General features: G+C 40.4%; 1 protein-coding gene across 2 annotated transcripts in view; it reads right to left on the reverse strand.

Moving 5' to 3' along the window:
• The window catches only part of TMOD3 (tropomodulin 3), an 82,641-nt gene that overhangs the window by 39,112 nt on the left and 24,247 nt on the right, over positions 1 to 19,282 (reverse strand). Inside the window, exons 2-3 of one of the 2 annotated variants that reach the window (XM_047863551.1) lie at positions 9,016 to 9,217; positions 2,819 to 2,975 (exon numbers count right to left, since the gene is read on the reverse strand). In XM_047863551.1, the coding sequence (XP_047719507.1) occupies positions 2,819 to 2,975; positions 9,016 to 9,141 (283 nt within the window). In that variant the 5' untranslated portion in view covers positions 9,142 to 9,217. Of the gene's footprint in view, positions 1 to 2,818; positions 2,976 to 9,015; positions 9,218 to 19,282 lie in introns of those variants that run through there. The other variant, XM_047863552.1, reaches the window with a different exon arrangement.

Genomic DNA, 19,282 nt, shown 5'->3' on the forward strand with positions numbered 1-19,282 from the left:
AACTGACTATGAATGCAAAATTACCTGCTTTTTAACTCAACTACTTCTGTTTACTTCATACCCATCCAAAGTGTAAGAAATGAGATAAAAATTTTTAGAAGTTAGAAAATGGGGTGTCTGGGTGGCTCAGTTGGGTGAGCATCCGACTTCAGCTCAGGTCATGATCTCACGGTTTGTGAGTTAAAGCCCCACACAGGGCTCTGCACTATAAGCTTTGGCTGCTCAGTCTCCCTCTCTCTGCCCCTCCTTTGCTCAATCTCTCAAAATAAATAAACATTAAAAAAATAATAATAAAATCTTAAAAAATATATACAATTTTACGGGCACCTGGGTGGCTCAGTCAGGTAAGCATCCAACTCTTCTTGATTTCCGCTCAGGTCATGATATCATGGTTTATAAGTTCAAGTCACACATCCGGCTCTGTGCTGACAGCGCAAAGCCTGTTTGGGACAATCTCTCTCTCTCTCAAAATAAAATAAATAAACTTAAAAAAATAAAATAGGGGCGCCTAGGTGGCTCAGTCAGTTAAGCATCCGCCTCAGTTCAGGTCATGATCTCGCAGTCTGTGGTTGGAGCCTGTGTCTGGCTCTGTGCTGACACCTCAGAGCCTGGAGCCTGCTTCAGATTCTGGGTGTGTGTCTCTCTCTCTACCCCTCCCCCACTCATGCTCTGTCTCTCTCTCTCTCAAAAGCAAACATAAAAAAAACCAAAAATAAATAAATAAGTTATAAAAAGAAACAAAATTATTACACACTCCAGCTGAAGGAAGATACATCATTTTTTTTTCCCTGCCACCCATATTCCTCGCCTCTATCATTTCTCCCCTCTGATATTTTCTTGTTTTCCACAATTCTTCTCTACCTTCTTTCCTACTCCCTCTAATCCTCCAAGATCTTTCCCTAGGCAACTGGAGATTATGAAACAAGAGCATACTGGGAAGCTTCCTGGGTCAATTTAGGACAAACACGGCTCTTTCACATCTCTTATTTTCTCTTTTTGTCCTCAAATTCCTTATTTTTTTCTGCCATCTCTCTTCCCATATCTCTCCCTCCATTTCTACCTCCATTTGAGTCCATCTAAAACACACATAACAGTAAAATGTGATCAACCAATGTTTATTCTCATAGACTCATACTCTCCTGTATAAATAGGATTGAAGCTATAAACACTGTGACGTTATAGGTATGGCTGTCTGGATGAAAGCATAACCAGTAGTCTTTTCTGTTATAAACACAAAGGAACTGACATTTTTGTTCATCTCTGTGATTCTCCATACTTTAAAACTATGTATTGGTTTTCAATCCTTTTTCTGGCCCTAAACATTTGAGGACAAGACATTCCCATCTCTAACAGTAGTGTGATGGTTAACATTATGTGCCAATTTGGCTGGGCATGGTGCCCAGATAATTGGTCAAATATTATCCTGGGTGTTTCTGTGAAGGTGTTTTTGAATGAGACTGACATTTAAATCAGTGGACTTTGAGTAAAGCCATATGTGGTGAGCCTCATCCAATCAGCTGAAGGGCTTAACAGAACAAAGACTGATCGTCTCTGAGCAAGAAGGAATTCTGCTGGCAGACTGCCCTTGGACTTGAACTGCAACTCTTCCCTAGGTCTCTAGGCTGTCAGCCTATCCTGCAGATTTCAAACTTAATAAGCCTCCATAACCACACGTGCCAATACCTTAAAATAAGTCTCACCCCCTCCCCAACACAGAGCCTTTTGGTTCTGTTTCTGTTTCTCTAGAGAACTCTAATACAAGTAGCTAAGATAATGATGCTGAACTAGAGATAAAGGGCTGAACTAGATAAACTAGTGAAAGAGCAAATGAGTTGGGGATGACAGATAATTTTAAAAAGGTTTAATGAAGACCTCGTGAATTACCCACTCAAAAATCATTCACTAGCCTTCCTCTGTTACAGAGGCTAGAATGCTAAAATGAATTTTCAAGTTTCCCTTGCCACTAAGGGGTAGCCACGTGACAGAGCTGTGGCCAAATTCCTGAGAAGGGCTTCCTTCCCAAGTAAAAAGCTAAAGCCTAACTAGAAGAAAGCACTATGCTCTAACCTTCTTCCTGTCTGGATTACTAAGGATTCAGGTGTCAAAACAGTGCCTGGAAGAGGTAATCTGCAGATCCTGCAACCGCTGCCACCATTCGCCAGTATTCCACACATGATCTCCTCAACAAGGGTGCAAGCAGACTCTGGCTCTGCAGGCCAACGCGCACTGAAAGCTGAGTAGCTTAATCTACTTCATGTTGTGTTATATATAGAACTTTAAAATATATGGCTATACTCAGTCTCCACTGAGGCTACCTAAGGTCAAACTCTGCAATGGGAGGGGCCTGGACTAGAAAACTCTCCTGAAAGTAATGGTTATGAAGCATTGACAATTATAACTATGAATTACTAAGGAAGGCTGTAGGAATTATAACTATGAATTACTAAGGAAGACTCCTTTAAAAAGAGTCTTTGAAAATATGGCCTGAATTATTTTATGACAGTTCTCCTTAAAGACAGGAGTTAGAACAGAGCACTGCTTTGACATCATTTCCATTCTGAAATATACTAGTGAATTAAAATTTTTACCTCAGCACACTAGAGTGTTATATAAAATCACTGTATAATAAAATCTCAGAAATCATTCAGAAGGAACTTACTGGCCAAGTTGATGAAAAATGCAAATGAAGTGCCAGATTACCTGACAAGTTTCTAAGTCAACAGTGTCAGATGCATCTCTAAAAACATTATTTCTCCAGACCTACCTTACCTATAAAAAGAAAAATCAAATGCTATCGAATAATGACTTCAAAGTTTACCTTTTTTTTCTCCAGTGTAGGGCACATAGTCTTCCCTGTCCTTATGCTCCAATGCCTCCTTCTCCAGGTATGAAAGGAGGTGTTCTCTATCAAACGGCCCTGTGGCGGACTTTGACGTCTGGTTCTTCTGCCGGAACCCTGCAGGCAGAAGGGCATTCTGCCAAAGAGAATGAATCAGCCATTATGACCACCAAGAATGCCAACATTATATGCTTCCACAGATCACCCATTTAAGAAAGACTTATAGACCAGAATGTGATACTGGCATTAAATGTTTCATTTTAGGGCAGCAACGTAAAAGTGTTCTACACAAAGTTTTCTTTATTAGGTAGAATTCACTTCCATTATTAAAATAAGCACATAAACATTTTCTTCAGAAAGTTCTACTAGAAGGAAACACTCCTTACTTTTTAAATGTCCTGCATGGTAATAAAAAATAGTTTTCTTAATGATTAACAACTGCTCAGCATATAAGCATATACAGAAAATAATTCTATTACAAAAGAATTCTAAATGATATATACATCATATTCCTTCATAACGACTTCTATTTCGTGGTAAAGGCTTTTTCATATAAACACATGCATTCCATACAGTAGGATATCAGAACATTAATGTGAAAGGTTCAATGTATGGATAGATTTACATCAGCACTAGGATGTACTGCAGCAACCACCGTCATTGCTACTCACGCACCAAGGCACATGGATGTCCTCCTAACAAGAGCTGTATCTCTGGGGTTCCATGTGGGTACAATCTTTTTGAGAGCATGGAGGGACTGAGAGTGGGGAAGGGGTGCAAGGTCATGGATTAAAGTTGTCTCTTGTAGTTCCTACTCTGAATTTCACTAAGTCCAGGAATAGCAAGTGGCGATTAGACAATGTGAGCTCCATCCTTTTGCTCATCGAAAGGCAAGAGGTGGGGCACCCGGGTAGCTCAGTCAGTTAAGCCTCTGACTTCAGCTCAGGTCATGATCTTGCAGTTTGTGAGTTCGAGCCCCGCTTCAGGCTTTGAGCTGACAGCTCAGAGCCTGAAGACTGTTTCAGATTCTGTGTCTCCCTCTCACTCTCTGCCCCCCCACCCTGCTTGTGCTGTCTCAAAAATAAATAAACATTTAAAAAATTCTGATAAAAAAAAGGGGGGTGCCTACGTGGCTCAGTCAGTAAAGTGTCTGACTTCAACCCAGGTCATGATCATGATCTCTTGGTCTGTGAGTTCCAGCCCCACGTTGGGCTCTGTGCTGACAGCTAAGAGCCTGGAGGAAGCTTCTGTTTCTGTGTCTCCCTCTCTCTCTACCCCTCCCCTGTTCATGCTCTCTCTTGCCCTCAAAAAATAATAATAATAATAATAATAATAAAGAAGAAAGAAAGGCAAAGAGGTGATACTGCCTTGTCTCACTGTTCCTAGATATTTTTTGCTTTAGAAATGGAAGGCAGCCCGGTAAGTCACACAAAAGGGCCAGCCTTCTTTTGCCAGCACCTTCCATAATGCTGAATCTCATGGATGTTATAAGATAATTTTCATTATAAAGGTAGATCTTATATAGATAATAATAGGGAATATACATTTTATAACTAGAAAATACAGCACTTCAACTGTGGCCATTTGCTGAGATCCATAATAATTTTCATAAAATTCACCTGTGTGCTCTCCTCATGTAATGGTATGCATTATACAGAAAGGTCATCTATAAATATGAAATACAAAGGAGGTATGTTCCTAACCCTGCACTAAGAATGTGTTTTGTAATGCAAAATTGTCTACAGGAAGATAATAAAGAAACAAGACTTCTACCCACCAACTCGGAAATTGAGAACTATGCATGAAGAATCCTACCCATTTTTACTTCCTAAAAAACTCATTTGTCTATTTACTTCTCTCCGTCTCCAACACCATTACTTTGGTCCAAGCTATGATCAAGCTGGCAGGGAATATTATACTAACTTCCCGACTGGTTTCCCTGGATCACATCATCCCTCATTCCCATTCCATTATCTCCTACCTTAGCCTCATCTCACATACCCTCCTCATTCTAGCCACACTAGCCTTAGTTCCTCCCCTGTGCCTGCCACACACTTGATTCTACCAAAGACCTTCTCTAGAATGCTCTGTCCACCATTTTTTGCTAGTCATTTTTAAGACTGCAGCTCCATTCCCCCAAAGAGGCTTTTCTTAACCTCCCATTATATGCTCTTATACTAATATGGTACGATTATTTGATTAATGCCTACCTCCCCCACTCCTACCAATCTGCATCATGAGGGCAAAGACCACATTTGTTTTGCTTACTCTTAAAACCTTAAGCCTAGCATAGTACCGGAATCTATTGGTTGCTCCCCAAATATTTACTGAATAAAGATTTGAGAACACTTTTAAAGAAAAATGCTCATTAAGGCAAATTAATCAAAGTTACTTCCCATCACCATCAATAATACCTACTGCTCTTTCATGGGGGTAGTAATGGAGTTGCACTATTCCACCTGCCAGGTCAAAATCACGTGAAACATAGGTTGTTTGGTTTTTTTTTTTTTTGTAATTTTTTAATGTTTATTTTTTAGAGAGAGAAAGACAGACAGACAGACAGACATACAGACAAACAGCACAAGTGGGAGAGGGGCAGAGAGAAAGAGGGAGACAGATTCCGAAGCAGGCTCCAGGCTCTGAGCTGTCTGCACAAAGCCAACGCAGGGCTCGAACTCACAGTGAGATCGTGACCTGAGCCAACCTCGGATGCTCAACCAATTGACCCACCCAGGTGCCCTGAAACATAGGTTTTAAATGATACATTAGCTGGAATCCTGGCTCCTTAAATACATTTTTGAACACAAAATAAGTGACAGGTAACTGGCTTTGGAGGCTATAAACTCATCAACCATGCTTTATTAGGAGTATACTTTACTCAAGTTACTAGATCATAATTATTTTATAACAGGTAAAGATCTCATTAAAATGACTGCCACTAAAAAGTATGTTTCTTCCTCACAGTACAATTTTGTTGTAATGATATATACTCCAAGCCTTGGAAATAATTTTAAAAAAAATTAGCTTTTGCCTAGGCTGGCTGGCTGTCTTGTAGAGATAGATGTTTTGAGAAAATGCAGTAGGTTGGCAAATAAATATACTGAATGCAGCATATGGAAAGTAAAACAGCCCTCCAAAATGTAACAAGGAACCATATACAACCTCTATCTGCCCTTCTCTTATCTTCTGAGATTTGTAAGTTACAGCGGCTTTTCTCTGCCAGAAGTGGACACTACTACCCGTGCACTCTTTTCATACCTCATCTTTCACTGGCACTCTTGCCCAAAACTTTACCCACAAGCGGCATGCTGTCAATAAACATCGTTCTTCCAGTCTCATGAGGTTGGGGGAGTTGCAACTGGGGTTGAGGAACCGGCAAAATACACCCAGAGGTTTGAACTCAAACCTCCCCATAAACGAAGCAGGCCTCATGGTTTTGCAAGTAAGAAAATAGAAACCATCAGTTTTCACATGTATAGCATAGTGCAAGTATTAATAGGGTACTCACTGCAGTTTAGCAGAAAGGTCACTAGACTCTGCCAGGGAGCCATCAGGCAGTGAGGGATCTAGTCTCAGTTCTTTCCTTAATTGTAGTAACTGAATCAAGTCACCTAACTTTTGTTTTCTATCTATAAAACACAGGGCAAGTGCTAGATCAATGTTTCTCAACCAAGGTGCTCCCACAGGGGACAAGTGGCAATGTCTGCAAACATTTTTGGTTGTCATGACTAAGGGGAGGAAGCATTAATCATGTTTTCTATTTTCTGTATTTTATGATGCTTTGCCATCTTGGGGGCTGGCTAATTCCTAAGGATAGCAAACAACTTCCTTGGCCCTCCACCCAGCAGTGGGCTTTCCAAATGAAAACCAACCAATCCGGAGCCCATATCCCAACCACCTCCTTTATCTCTCACCCAGCAAACCATTATTGCTCCTGCCCTAAATCACCCAGGACCAGGTAACTGGACAACTGGAGACTACTCCTGTGGCCCAGAGACCACTGAAATTACTCAAATTATCCAATCCTAAATTTGCTCAAACTTGCCAATCCTGTCTCACCCATTTCTTCCCTCCGAAACCACAAGAATGGTTCTGGGCCATACTTGCTCCTTGCTGCTTCTGCTTCCTGATGAAACCAGGTGTTTTCTCATGTTCCCTCTTGGGGACTATAAGAAATACACTCTTTTTTCCTCCATGTCTGTAATCTTACCAGAGCTAATTAAAAAAAAAAAAAAAATCCCAGTTACATTTGTAAACAGGGGGATGTGCTATTGGCATGTAGTGAGTAGAGGCCAGGATGCTGAACAACTTAACAATGCACAGGACAGCCCCCATAGCAAAGAATTATCCAGCTTCAAATGTCAGTAGTGTCAAGGTTAAGGACTCTGGACTAGATGAGCTCTTAGGCTCCTGCCACTTCTACAACCACTTGATTGAAACAGTTCTAAATAGGTTGAACTGTTTGTAGAAGAGACTGCTGTGACAGGATCAAAACAGCACTGTTATCCTCGGTTACCCCCAGACTTATGAGTACCACAAACTTTTCCTTGTGATAACAATTACAGTTAAGGGTTTTGATATAGGTATATCAAATGTCTATAAGGTATAGACACATCAATGAAGTGCTGAAGTAATGCTGAAAAAAGGAGAATTTTCAATAAAAATTCAAAAACATTCCAGCGGGAAATAAATGTGTTGTAGTAACAAGAATAATTTTATAAAACAAACTCTATCTCAATTCTTAAAAGACACTAAAAATCAATGTCTCAGCATAAAGAAGCATGTAGTAAAGAGAAGAAACCTAGCAAATAACCCTTACCTTCAGGGTAAGTAGCCATAACCTTAGGGGTCTCCCCTCAAGGACTCCCCGCCCACCCCCCACCCTGTACATACCAGAGAATAACAATTCAGGTGTTAAGGGACTCTACCTTAGCCTTGTGTAATTTATAAGACAAATAACACCCACTTCGCAAATTTTTTTTTTAATTTTTTTTTTTTTTTTAATTTTTTTTTCAACGTTTATTTATTTTTGGGACAGAGAGAGACAGAGCATGAACAGGGGAGGGGCAGAGAGAGAGGGAGACACAGAATCGGAAACAGGCTCCAGGCTCCGAGCCATCGGCCCAGAGCCTGACGCGGGGCTCGAACTCCCGGACCGCGAGAGCGTGACCTGGCTGAAGTCGGATGCTCAACCGACTGCGCCACCCAGGCGCCCCAATTTTTTTTTTTTTTAACGTTTATTTATTTTTGAGACAGAGAGCATGAACAGGGGAGGGCAGAGAGAGGGAGACACAGAATCTGAAGCAGGCTCCAGGCTCTGAGCTGTCAGCACAGAGCCTGATGCGGGGCTCGAACTCACGGACCGTGAGATCATGACCTGAGCCGAAGTCAGACGCTTAACCGACCAAGCCACCCAGGTGCCCCCCACTTTGCAAATTAAAATGTATATACATATATTCAGGTCTGTTCCATATGGACTGCAGTACTGCTGAGAATCTACTTAGGTCTACTCTACTAATGACTAGAAACTTACTCAATTTGGTCAGCAGCTTTTAGAATGGTAACAATTAGATTTAAGGTCATGGGGCGCCTGGGTGGCTCAGTTGGTTAAGCGTCTGACTTTGGCTCAGGTCATGATCTCTCCATTCCCAAGTTCAAGCCCGCATCGGGCTCTGTGCTGACAGCTCAGAGCCTGGAGCCTGTTTCAGATTCTGTGTCTCCTTCTCTGTCTGCCCATCCCCCATTCACATTCTGTCTCTCTCTCAAAAAAAAAAAAAAAAAATTTAAAGTCACAAAGAACCTTCTAGAGACACTCTACACAAGGGCCATCATAGTATAGAAGCTCTGAAGAGGCACAGAGGTTGACATAAATCAAAGACCTAATTATCTGCTTTATTTTACCAAAAACATTGCTCCCTGCCCAAAGAGAAAAGATTTTGTACAGGACAGGAAATTTCAGATGTTTGAAAATAAGGGTGTTGGTGAAAATGGTTTAGGATATATTGGCATGTGAGTGGAGAGGTGGGGGCAGAAGTGAGGGAACTAAGAAGAGGCAAAAAATTCATTTGGATAAAGAGAAAATGTATGGGTATCTGAGAAAAGTCATGAAAAAGCTAACTGCTCAAATAAGTTACTTAGTTTCAAAGGGTTTGAAAAGTTATTTCATTAGCACCTACCTCAGGGTCAAGATCATCGAGAACAGTTTCCAGTTGTTTCAGTTCTACTTCTGATAGATTTCCAAGGAGCTCATCTTCATCCAGGTCCTTGTACTTTTCTAAGTCCTTCCGGAATGGTAGTGCCATGATTTGCAGTACAGGAAAAGTCACTTAATTTTTGCTATTCAGTACAGTCAGGAGTGATTTCTACTTTTTCTTAAAGCTATGGAGAGAAGAAACAAACACATTTAAAATATTAAGTCATCTCCACCCACTTAGATCTATTATTAAGTGAAATGTAATTTCTATGTGTCATATAGTCTCTATCCATCACACATTACCCTGGTCTATGAATCATTCAGTGTCCTTACCTCTTATTCAAATGTATTAAAAGAACCATTTGATAGAATTTAGAATTTCTGATAACTTAGTTTTAGGAGGAAATAACTCATTATGTGTGCCAAAATAAAAATTTTCTCATCAGTGACTTTCAAATTATTGCTACCAGAGAACTTTGCTTAAGCACAATATGTTTAAGACACATTTGTTTTACTGTAAATTGTGTAGGAGAACATTATCTTCTGACTCACTATTAATAAAGGGGGATATTAATACACTCCCCATTGAGGAGTAGCCACTTGCCACTGGAAAAAAAATAGGTTTTGAAAAGGCACAAAAATTTTTTTTGAAAAAGTGTTTTTACAGGAAAAATTACAGCTTTCTGAAAATGTTTCTTTAAAACCATGCTGGGATACGTCACCCACTGACTGGCAAAGGTGGTCAGCAAAGTCTCATTATAGGAAAGGACCTTTGTCATTTCCTCACCATGTGAATCTTTCCCAAATGAGGTAAAACTCAACAAGCAGCCTCTTTCCAGATACATAACTGTTCCATAGGAAAAGATACTTTGTTTTTTTTTTCAATATATGAAATTTATTGTCAAATTGGTTTCCATACAACACCCAGTGCTCATCCCAAAAGGTGCCCTACTCAATACCCATCACCCACCCTCCCCTCCCTCCCATCCCCCATCAACCCTCAGTTTGTTCTCAGTTTTTAAGAGTCTCTTACGCTTTGGCTCTCTTCCACTTTAACCTCTTTTTTTTTTTTTTAGGAAAAGATACTTTGAATAAATTCCACAAAACATGCAAAGTAGAAATAAAGTATTTATTAAGTTCTAGCCATAAATGTGGATCATTTGTTTCATAAAATGTTCCTATGTGAACAAGAAATAATCCTTAGTCTTAGATATTTTGCTCGATTTTACTCGGCTGCAAAACACTCAGTACTTTAAAGTGTGGATGTATTCCCTTTACTACTCCTCTCTCCCAAGGTTTTCCAACTTAATATTTAAACTAATATATTTTCCTTCTCAAACCAGTAACAGTTTATGGATCCTTTTACGTGTTTTCATCTCTTAAGAAGAAAGGAACATTCACCACAGGGGTCTGTCAGCTAGTGCCCTGACTAGCAGCCACCTGGGTCGAATAACAAGCAAATTAACAGAACTGTGCTTATGCAGATGTTAAACTGCAGGCATTTTGTGTAACTGCCCAAGACAGGTTTGGCTTATACCTGTTCTACTTGGCATCTCATCTGTCTTGGCTTAGCAATTATTCCGGATTTTTTTTCCGTGTTTTTTTTTTTTTTTGAACATATTATCATCATTGTTGTCATTACTAAGTTTGGTAAACCTCCACTGTATACTTCCAACTTTAAGATACTAAGCTCACAAAGTATCTTGAGAATATATCTTCTCAATTAAAAGTAATACACTCTGGGGTGGCTGGGTGGCTCAATTGGTTGAACATTTGACTCAGGTCATGATCTCAGGGCTGTGGGATTGAGCCCCAAGTTGGGCTCCACGCTCAGCATGGAACCTGCTTAAGACACACACACACACACACACACACACACACACACACACACACACGCACGCACGCGCACACGCACTCTCTCAAAAAAAAAGAAAAAAACACTCTTCAGAGAAGATTCAATAGAAGGTATAAGCATTTTCAAATATATTAACCAACAAATACAACCTTGAAGGTGGCAGGCAATTTTAGGGGGAAAAATTAAAAAATAAGAACATTTTGAAAAAATATTCCCTTCATAGGAGTGCCTGGGTAATTCAGTTGGTTAAGCGTCCAACTTTGCCTCAGGTTATGATCTCATGGTTTGTGAGTTAGAGCCCTGCATCGGGCTCTGTGCTGACAGCTCAGAGCCTGGAGCCTGCTTCATATTCTGTGTTTCCTGCTCTCTCTGCCCCTCCCCTGCTCATGCTGTGTCTCTCTCTCTCTCTCAAAAATAAACATTAAAAAAATATTCACTTCATAAAAATACCAATGACATGGTATTTGAGACAGATAACTGTTAAGAAACTGATAAAAGTATATGAACACATACCAAGAGTAATTATTTAGCTTATGCTATTTTTTTAATGTCTAGACAATCATTATAAAAAAGTTTTTAATGTGGTTTAATATATTTATTTTGGGGGTTACAAATTTCTTAGTAAATATTTCCAAAGAAATATTATTTTAATTATTTTGAGCATCCCCTCCCTTTACTCTCAAAGGTGTTCCAGTAGGGGCCATAAGTTTAACAGTCATCCTATTAGTAAGGCACTAGTGGACACTGTGGACAATATGACAGGATGAATACCCATGAATGCACTATCCAGCTTCAGAAAGAGAACATTACAAGGACTTGCATATTCCCCTTTCCAATTGCATCTCCTTCACCCAAAAAAGTAGCGACTGGATTGAATTTTGAATTAACCATTATTTTAACCATTATTAACCAAAGAATTAACCATTCTTTTGCTTTCCTCTTTGGTTTTACCTTACATGACATGTCCTTAACGGTTTTAGATCTGTTCTTTTTTTGCATTTTATACAAATGGACTCATACAGCATGTATTTTTTGGTGACTTGCTTGTTTCACTGAATACTGTTTTAGAGCTGCACTTCCATTTTCATTTTTGTAGAGTGTTTCATTGTATAAATGAACATTTGACTGAACTTGTAGTTGTCCCCTTCTATTTTTCTGCTATAAACAATCTTGTTACCTATTTCCTGGTATACATGTGCAAGAGTTTCTCCAAGTTATTAAAACCTAGGAATGGAATTGCTAGGGAAAGGGTATGGTAATACTCAACTTTACTAGGTAATGTTAAACTGTTTTCAAAGTGGTTGTATCAATTTATATTCCTAGAAGATTCAGTGCATGACAATTCAAGTTGTTCATCCTTGCTAACTGTTGGTATTAATGGTTTCCTTATTTATGTTGCCACTATCCTTGTATATACCTCCATTATAACCACAGATTATGCCTAAGTATCTTCAAAACTTAAGGGTATAGCTGATAACATCAACATACAATGGTAAGAGATTGTTTCCCAAAGAAGCAGATAGAATAAATTACTACAGAATGGCAGTAACATAACTAAAGAAGGCAGTAAGCATGCAGATTTAAGAAAATGCAGTTCATTGGGGCGCCTGGGTGGCGCAGTCGGTTAAGCGTCCGACTTCAGCCAGGTCACGATCTCGCGGTCCGTGAGTTCGAGCCCCGCGTCGGGCTCTGGGCTGATGGCTCAGAGCCTGGAGCCTGTTTCCGACTCTGTGTCTCCCTCTCTCTCTGCCCCTTCCCCGTTCATGCTCTGTCTCTCTCTGTCCCAAAAATAAATAAACGTTGAAAAAAAAATTAAAAAAAAAAAAAAAAAAGAAAATGCAGTTCATCAAACAATTGTGACCATGTTCATTAATCACAAGGGAGGCATGGTGTCCTGACCAGCAAAGTGACCAGCTCCCACTGCAGGTACAGTCCTGGTATGGAGAAGCATCAGACAACCAAAGCTTGATGTCACTTGACATTTACATCACCCCATTACTTCCCTTTATTCTTCTCCATGCTAAGTAATCTTCTAATTAAAACTTGGCTGTTCGCATAGCTTTCCTCACTGTAAATTAATAAACTGATACTTTGGCTTATGCACCACTCTTGTATGTTCATGGTTAGCATGGGTCACTTTTTTTTTTTTTAACTTTTTTTAATGTTTATTTATTTTTGAGACAGAGGGAGACAGAACATGAGTTGGGGAGGGGCAGAGAGAGAGGGAGACACAGAATCTGAAACAGGCTCCGGGCTCTGAGCTGTCAGCACAGAGCCTGATGTGGGACTCGAACCCATGAACTGTGAGATCATGACCCGAGCCAAAGTCGGACGCTTAACCGACTGAGCCACCCAGGCGCCCCAGCATGGGTCACTTTTTAAGATATTAGGCACCTACTGGAATCCGGTTTCTACAAAAGCAAAGCTGAGGATCACCATGTGAAATCTTACACATGGACTGGCTGGCCAGTAACTCCTAAAGATATCCATCTCATGTCAAACCAACAATGACCCCATATTATAAGTCATCATTTGTCTCCCTTGCTAGACACAATAAGACCCTTAAAAAGCAGACATTCTCTCCTATATCTCCCTCCTTACTGGTTTGCCATCACCAGGGACAGTACCTGGTGCATGTAGTTAAGTCAAATTTGACTGAATTGGATCATACATCAGGCTCTCTTTCCTGTTTTTGGTAGTTCCCCCTTCCTCCCCCCAGATATCTAGTGTCCTTCTTTCTCCCTAACTCTATTCCCCTTATTGCAATTAAAAAAGCACTGATAGGGGCGCCTGGGTGGCTCAGTCGGTTAAGCGGCCGACTTCGGCTCAGGTCATGATCTCGCGGTCCGTGAGTTCGAGCCCCGCGTCAGGCTCTGTGCTGACAGCTCAGAGCCTGGAGCCTGTTTCAGATTCTGTGTCTCCCTCTCTCTGACCCTCCCCCATTCATGCTCTGTCTCTCTCTGTCTCAAAAATAAATAAACGTTAAAAAAAATATTTTTTTTAAAAAAAAGCACTGATAATTAGTCTTTGATACTTCTGCTAATCCTATGGAGCCTCTGTATTATTCACCTTCTCTTTCCTCATGTCAACCCATTTTGGCTTGTTATTCAAAGTTCTCCACAGTCTAATTACCCCAGTTAAAACAAAACAAAACACATCTGATTGTCAGTCATCAGAGCTCTGAAAATTTGATTTTCTTGGGGTGCCTGGCTGGCTCAGTTGGTAGAGCATGTGACTCTTGATCTCAGGGTCATGAGTTCAAGCCCCACATTGGGCATGGAGCCTACTTTAGAAAATAATAATAATTAATTAAATATTTTTTAAAAATTGGGGAGGGGGCACCTGGGTGGCTCAGTCAGTTAGGCTTCCAACTCTTGATTTTGGCTCAGGTCATAATCTCAGTTTATGGGTTTGAGCCCTGCATCAGACTCTAAGCTGATGGTGCAGAGCCTGATTTGGATTCTCTCTCCTTCTCTCTTTGCCCCTCTCCTGCTCATGCTCTCAAAATAAACAAACTAAAAAAAATAAATAAATAAATTAGAAGTAAAATTTTTAAAATTTCCTTTTGGGTAAAGAAACGAGTTTCCTCCTCAGGAGGCACCAAGCCTCACTCTTCAGATGTACCAGGCTCAAGACTGTGCATGTTTTCCTCAGTGGCTTCTTCTAGGACCCCTGGACACTGAACCAGGTTACCTACCAGATCAGAAATTTTTCTCTCAAGATCCCATATGAATATTTGTTTTCCAGTACATTTACTGTTCATTCAACAAATACTTTTGAGCATCCCCTGTACCTGGAATTGACTTGTTCCAAACGACAGGCATTCACAATATACAAGACAGGTTAAGTTCTTTGCTCTAATTTACTTGGAAGGTGGCACACAGACAAAAAATGACAAAGGAACAACATAATATCAGATACAATAGATACTACAAGTTAAAAACCAAGGACAATGCTATGGGTGAGACGAGGGTCAGGAAGGTTACTTTCAAATGGTTCAGAAAGACTGTTCTAGGGATGCTTGGGTGGCTCAGCTGGCTAAGCGTGACTCGATTTTGGCTCAGGTCATGATCCCAGGGTCGTGGAATCGAGTCCTGCATCAGGCTCAGCTTGGAGTGTGAAGTCTGCTTGTGATTCTTTTTCTCTCTCTCTCTCCCCCCCCACCCCCCCACCGTTTCTCTGGCCCTCTCCTGCTTGTGCTCTTTCTCTCTCTCTCTCTCTCAAAAATGAATAAACTTAAAAAAAAAAAAAAAGACCATTCTGAAAGGTGACTTTTGAGTCAGGACTAAAAGGTCCCTAGCAGCTCTCCCACTCTAGACCTCTACTATTTAGGTGAGAAGCAATGGTTGTAGGGTTGTAGCTGTGGAGATGGAGAGAAGTGGATAAATGTGTGACATGTTTTGTAAGCAAACTAAAAGGACTTTTCACAGATTCGTTATCAGAGGTAAGGACAAGATATACAAAGGGAGGAGCACCTGGGTGGCTCAGTTGTTTAAACATCCGACTTGATTTCAGCCCAGGTCATGATCACTCTCACAGTTCATGAGATGGAGCCCTGCATCAGGCTCTGCACTGACAGTGTGGAGCCTGCTTGGGATTCTCTCTCTCCCTCCTTCCCTGCTCCTCCCCAACTTGTGCGTGTGCTCTCTCTCTCTCAAAATAAATAAATGAACGTTAAAAAAAACCAGTATTCTTTAATGTTTATTTACTTTTGAGAGACAGAGAGAGACAAAGCATGAGTGGGTAAGGAGCAGCGAGAGAGGGAGACACAGAATCCGAAGCAGGCTCTAGGCTCCAAGCTGTCAGCACAGAACCCAACGCAGGGCTCAAACTCACGAACCTCGAGATCATGACCTGAGCCAAAGCCGGTGCTTAACCGACAGAGCCACCGAGGCACCCTAAAAGTAGTTATTCTTTAAAAAAAAAAAAAGAGAGAGAGAGAGAGATGTACTCAGGAACGACTCACATGTTATTTTCAGTTAATACTTAGTATTAATTTTTTGTTCCATACCTGTTTTTTTCTGAAGAGTTTAATATGGCTCTATGTCACCTCTATTTCTCAGTCTGGTTTTAAAACAAAGTTTCTTGGCTAGTATTTTCAGGATGGTTTTGAGATCCACATTGTGAACTGCTCTAATATGACAACTGTTGAATAATTTTTGGACAAATTTTTGAATATCCACCAATGAACTGAACAAATAACATAAATAAGCCAACTACAAATTACTAAATAAAACAACTGTTGGCTACGGTCTTTAACATATTTGTATGCTAAACCAAAGCACGTGTTTTGGTTAATACCATTTCTGGTATCATCTTCTGCAAAGAGCTAAATCTAAAAAATGAAAGAAACAAATAATTTGTCATGATTCTTAAAAAAACATTATACAATTACTCTAAATTATTTCCTTTCCAATATTTTCCATGCTTAGAGTCAAACTGCTAAAGAAGAGATGGTCATGAATTTGGCACCCAGCAACCAGCGGTTTTAAGATCTACACAGCTGACCCTTCCAACACCTCGACTCTGAGTTCCTTGACCTTCTCTCTTCTGATGGTCCAGTCTTCGCCCTGCCTCAGTCTGACATCCCCATGGTTGTAACCTAGTCCTTCTCATTACCAATAATTATACCCCTCCACAACTTTTAACAACCTTGAGCCTACCTGTCTCTGAACTCCTCTGGCAAAACCCCAAACCTGGCTAAAACTCTCTTCCTACTCCTCCCCTGCACCCGGGTGGCAGAGCAAGTGGGAGAAAAACATACAGACTGGTCATATTTAAAATTTATCACCACTAACATGCCTAGCAATCCTTGGCATGTCCCTAGTCCAGTCACTCTCCTGCTCTCTTACATGACTATTTGCCTCTTTTCCCTCAAACCTTTAATATTTATCACTCAATCTCAAAGACTCAATCTTAATATTTCACTGAGATTTATAGAAACAATCGTAAGAGGGCAGACATCTAACCTTCCACTGCTACACCTACCACCCTACCTACATCTATATCCATATACTGTACCCTCCCTTTTGCTTCTACAGATGAACTGTCCACACTCCTATCTAAAGTCAATCTCACCTCTTGTGACCACATCCCATCCCTGCTTCTCTATAGATGACTGCTCCAGTAACTGTGACCTTTCTTTCCTGGATCATGCCCATGAGCATACAGGCTGTAATATATCCCCCAAAGTGACTTCATAACCCCTTCCAGACACTACCCTATTTCTTGGTTCCTCTTTACAGAAAAGTTCTTGAAAGAAAATTTCAGTGTCCCTAGCCCTCTCCCTCTTATTCTCTCAAACCTTCTCCAATCTAGTTTTTGTCCCCAGCATTCACCCCACCCAAACTGATCTGGTTAGCAGTAACCTGCACAGTGTCAAATCCAATTGTAAATTCTTAACCTGCATCTTATGGGACCTGTTGGCATTTGTCAATAGATCACTCCTTTTGTCTTAAAACACTTTCCTCAGTTGGCCCGGGGGACATTATTTTCTCTTGGTCCTCCTTTATTTCTTTACTTCTTTGGCTATGCCATCTCATTCTCCTCTGATGGTTCTTCCTCATTTTTCCTATCTTTAAGTGTTGGAGTATCCCCAGGACTTAGTTCTTTGGACAGCCTCTCTTTATACTCAATCCCCAGGTGATTTCACACATTGACAATTCTTGGATTTATATTCTCAATCTGGACCTCCTGATTGAATCCTGAATGCCAGACAGGCTATATAACAGCTCTACTTGGATGACTACCACGTATCTCAAACATAAATGTACAAAACAGACTCCTAATTTTCTTCCCTGTACTTGCTCTTACTGTATTTTTCACCATTTAATAAACAACAACTCCATTCTTCCAGTTGGTTGGGCCAAAAATCTTGGGTGTTTACTGTGACTACTCTTACATTCCACATCTGATCCATCAAGCAAATCCTCTTGGTTCTAACTTTAAAGTATTATGTCATACTATCTTCACTGCCTCCATTCTGGTTCAAGTCATCACTTCTTACCTGGCCTACTGCAACAGCCTAACTGGGAACCATGCTCCCACTCTAATGGCCGTACAGCCTATAGTCTATCTTCTGCAAAGGTGCCAGAACGATCTTGTCCTTTTTAACCGAAGTTTTTTATTGAGATAATTATAGATTCACAGGTGAGCTGTAAGAAATAGTAAAATAGTACAGAGATCTCTTGTACACTTTTTCCAGTTGCCCTCAGTGATAACATTTTGCCCAACTAATGTATACAACAATGAGCACATTGACATTTATATAGTCTGCTGATCTTATTCTGATTTCCCCAGTTTTACTGGTACTCGTGTGTGTGTGTGTGGGGGGGGGGGGTCCATATAATTTTATCACCTTGTAGGTTTGTATATCCACCACCACAGTCAAGATACTTAAAAGTTTCAAAAAAGCATTCCTCCTGTTGCCCTTTTGTGACCAAACCCACCTTCTTCTCTAACTCCTGGCAAACTCCTGATCTGCCCTCTATATCTAAAATGTTTTCATTTCAAGAATGTTATATACATAGAATCATATAAAATGCAATCTTTAGGAATTGGTTTATCATTAAACATAAATCTCTAGAGATTCATCCAAGTTTCTGTATCAGTAGTTCATTCCTTTCATTGTATTCCATGGTATATACATACCTCAGTGTAACCATTAGGATGTTGAAAAACTTCCGAGAATGATTCCAACTTTTTACTATTACAAATAAAGTGTCGATGAACATTTGTGTACAGGTTTTTGTGTGAACATAACTAGTGGGATCAGATTAATTCTACTGCTCCCAATCTTTTAATGGTATCTCATCTCAGAATAAAAGCCAAGTGGCCCACAAGGCCCTACATGATCTCCCTGCAAGCCCCAACTCATCTCCATTCTATCCCTTGCTCACAGCACTTGATGTTCTTGTTCTTCGTCCAACAAACTGGGCACATGCCTACCTCAGGGCCTTTGCACTTAATGCTCCTTCTGCTTACAACAGTCTTCCTTGATACAGCTAAATAACCTGCTCAGTCAGTTAAGCGTCCAATTTCAGCTCAAGTCATGATTTCATGGCTTGTGAGTTCAAGCCCCACATCAGGCTCTGTGCTGACAGCTGAGCCTGGAGCCTGCTTCAGATTCTGTGTCTCTCCCTCTCTCTCTGCCCCTCCTCTGCTCCAACCCCACAGGCTCCCATAATGCTGCACTAGGCAATCTCTTCTTACCCCATATTTCCCTCTATATCATTACCTGACATTACATATTTATTGATTCATTGTCTGTACTGTCACTAAAATCTAAATTCTATTCAAGCAAGGACTTTTTGTTCACTACTGCATCATCAACAGAGAACAGGTTGTGACACATGCTAAGTACTAAAAAATACTCAACATAATTATTTTCAAGGCT

The sequence above is a fragment of the Prionailurus viverrinus genome, chromosome B3 (assembly GCF_022837055.1).
Source record: "Prionailurus viverrinus isolate Anna chromosome B3, UM_Priviv_1.0, whole genome shotgun sequence".
Classification (NCBI taxonomy): domain Eukaryota; kingdom Metazoa; phylum Chordata; class Mammalia; order Carnivora; family Felidae; genus Prionailurus; species Prionailurus viverrinus.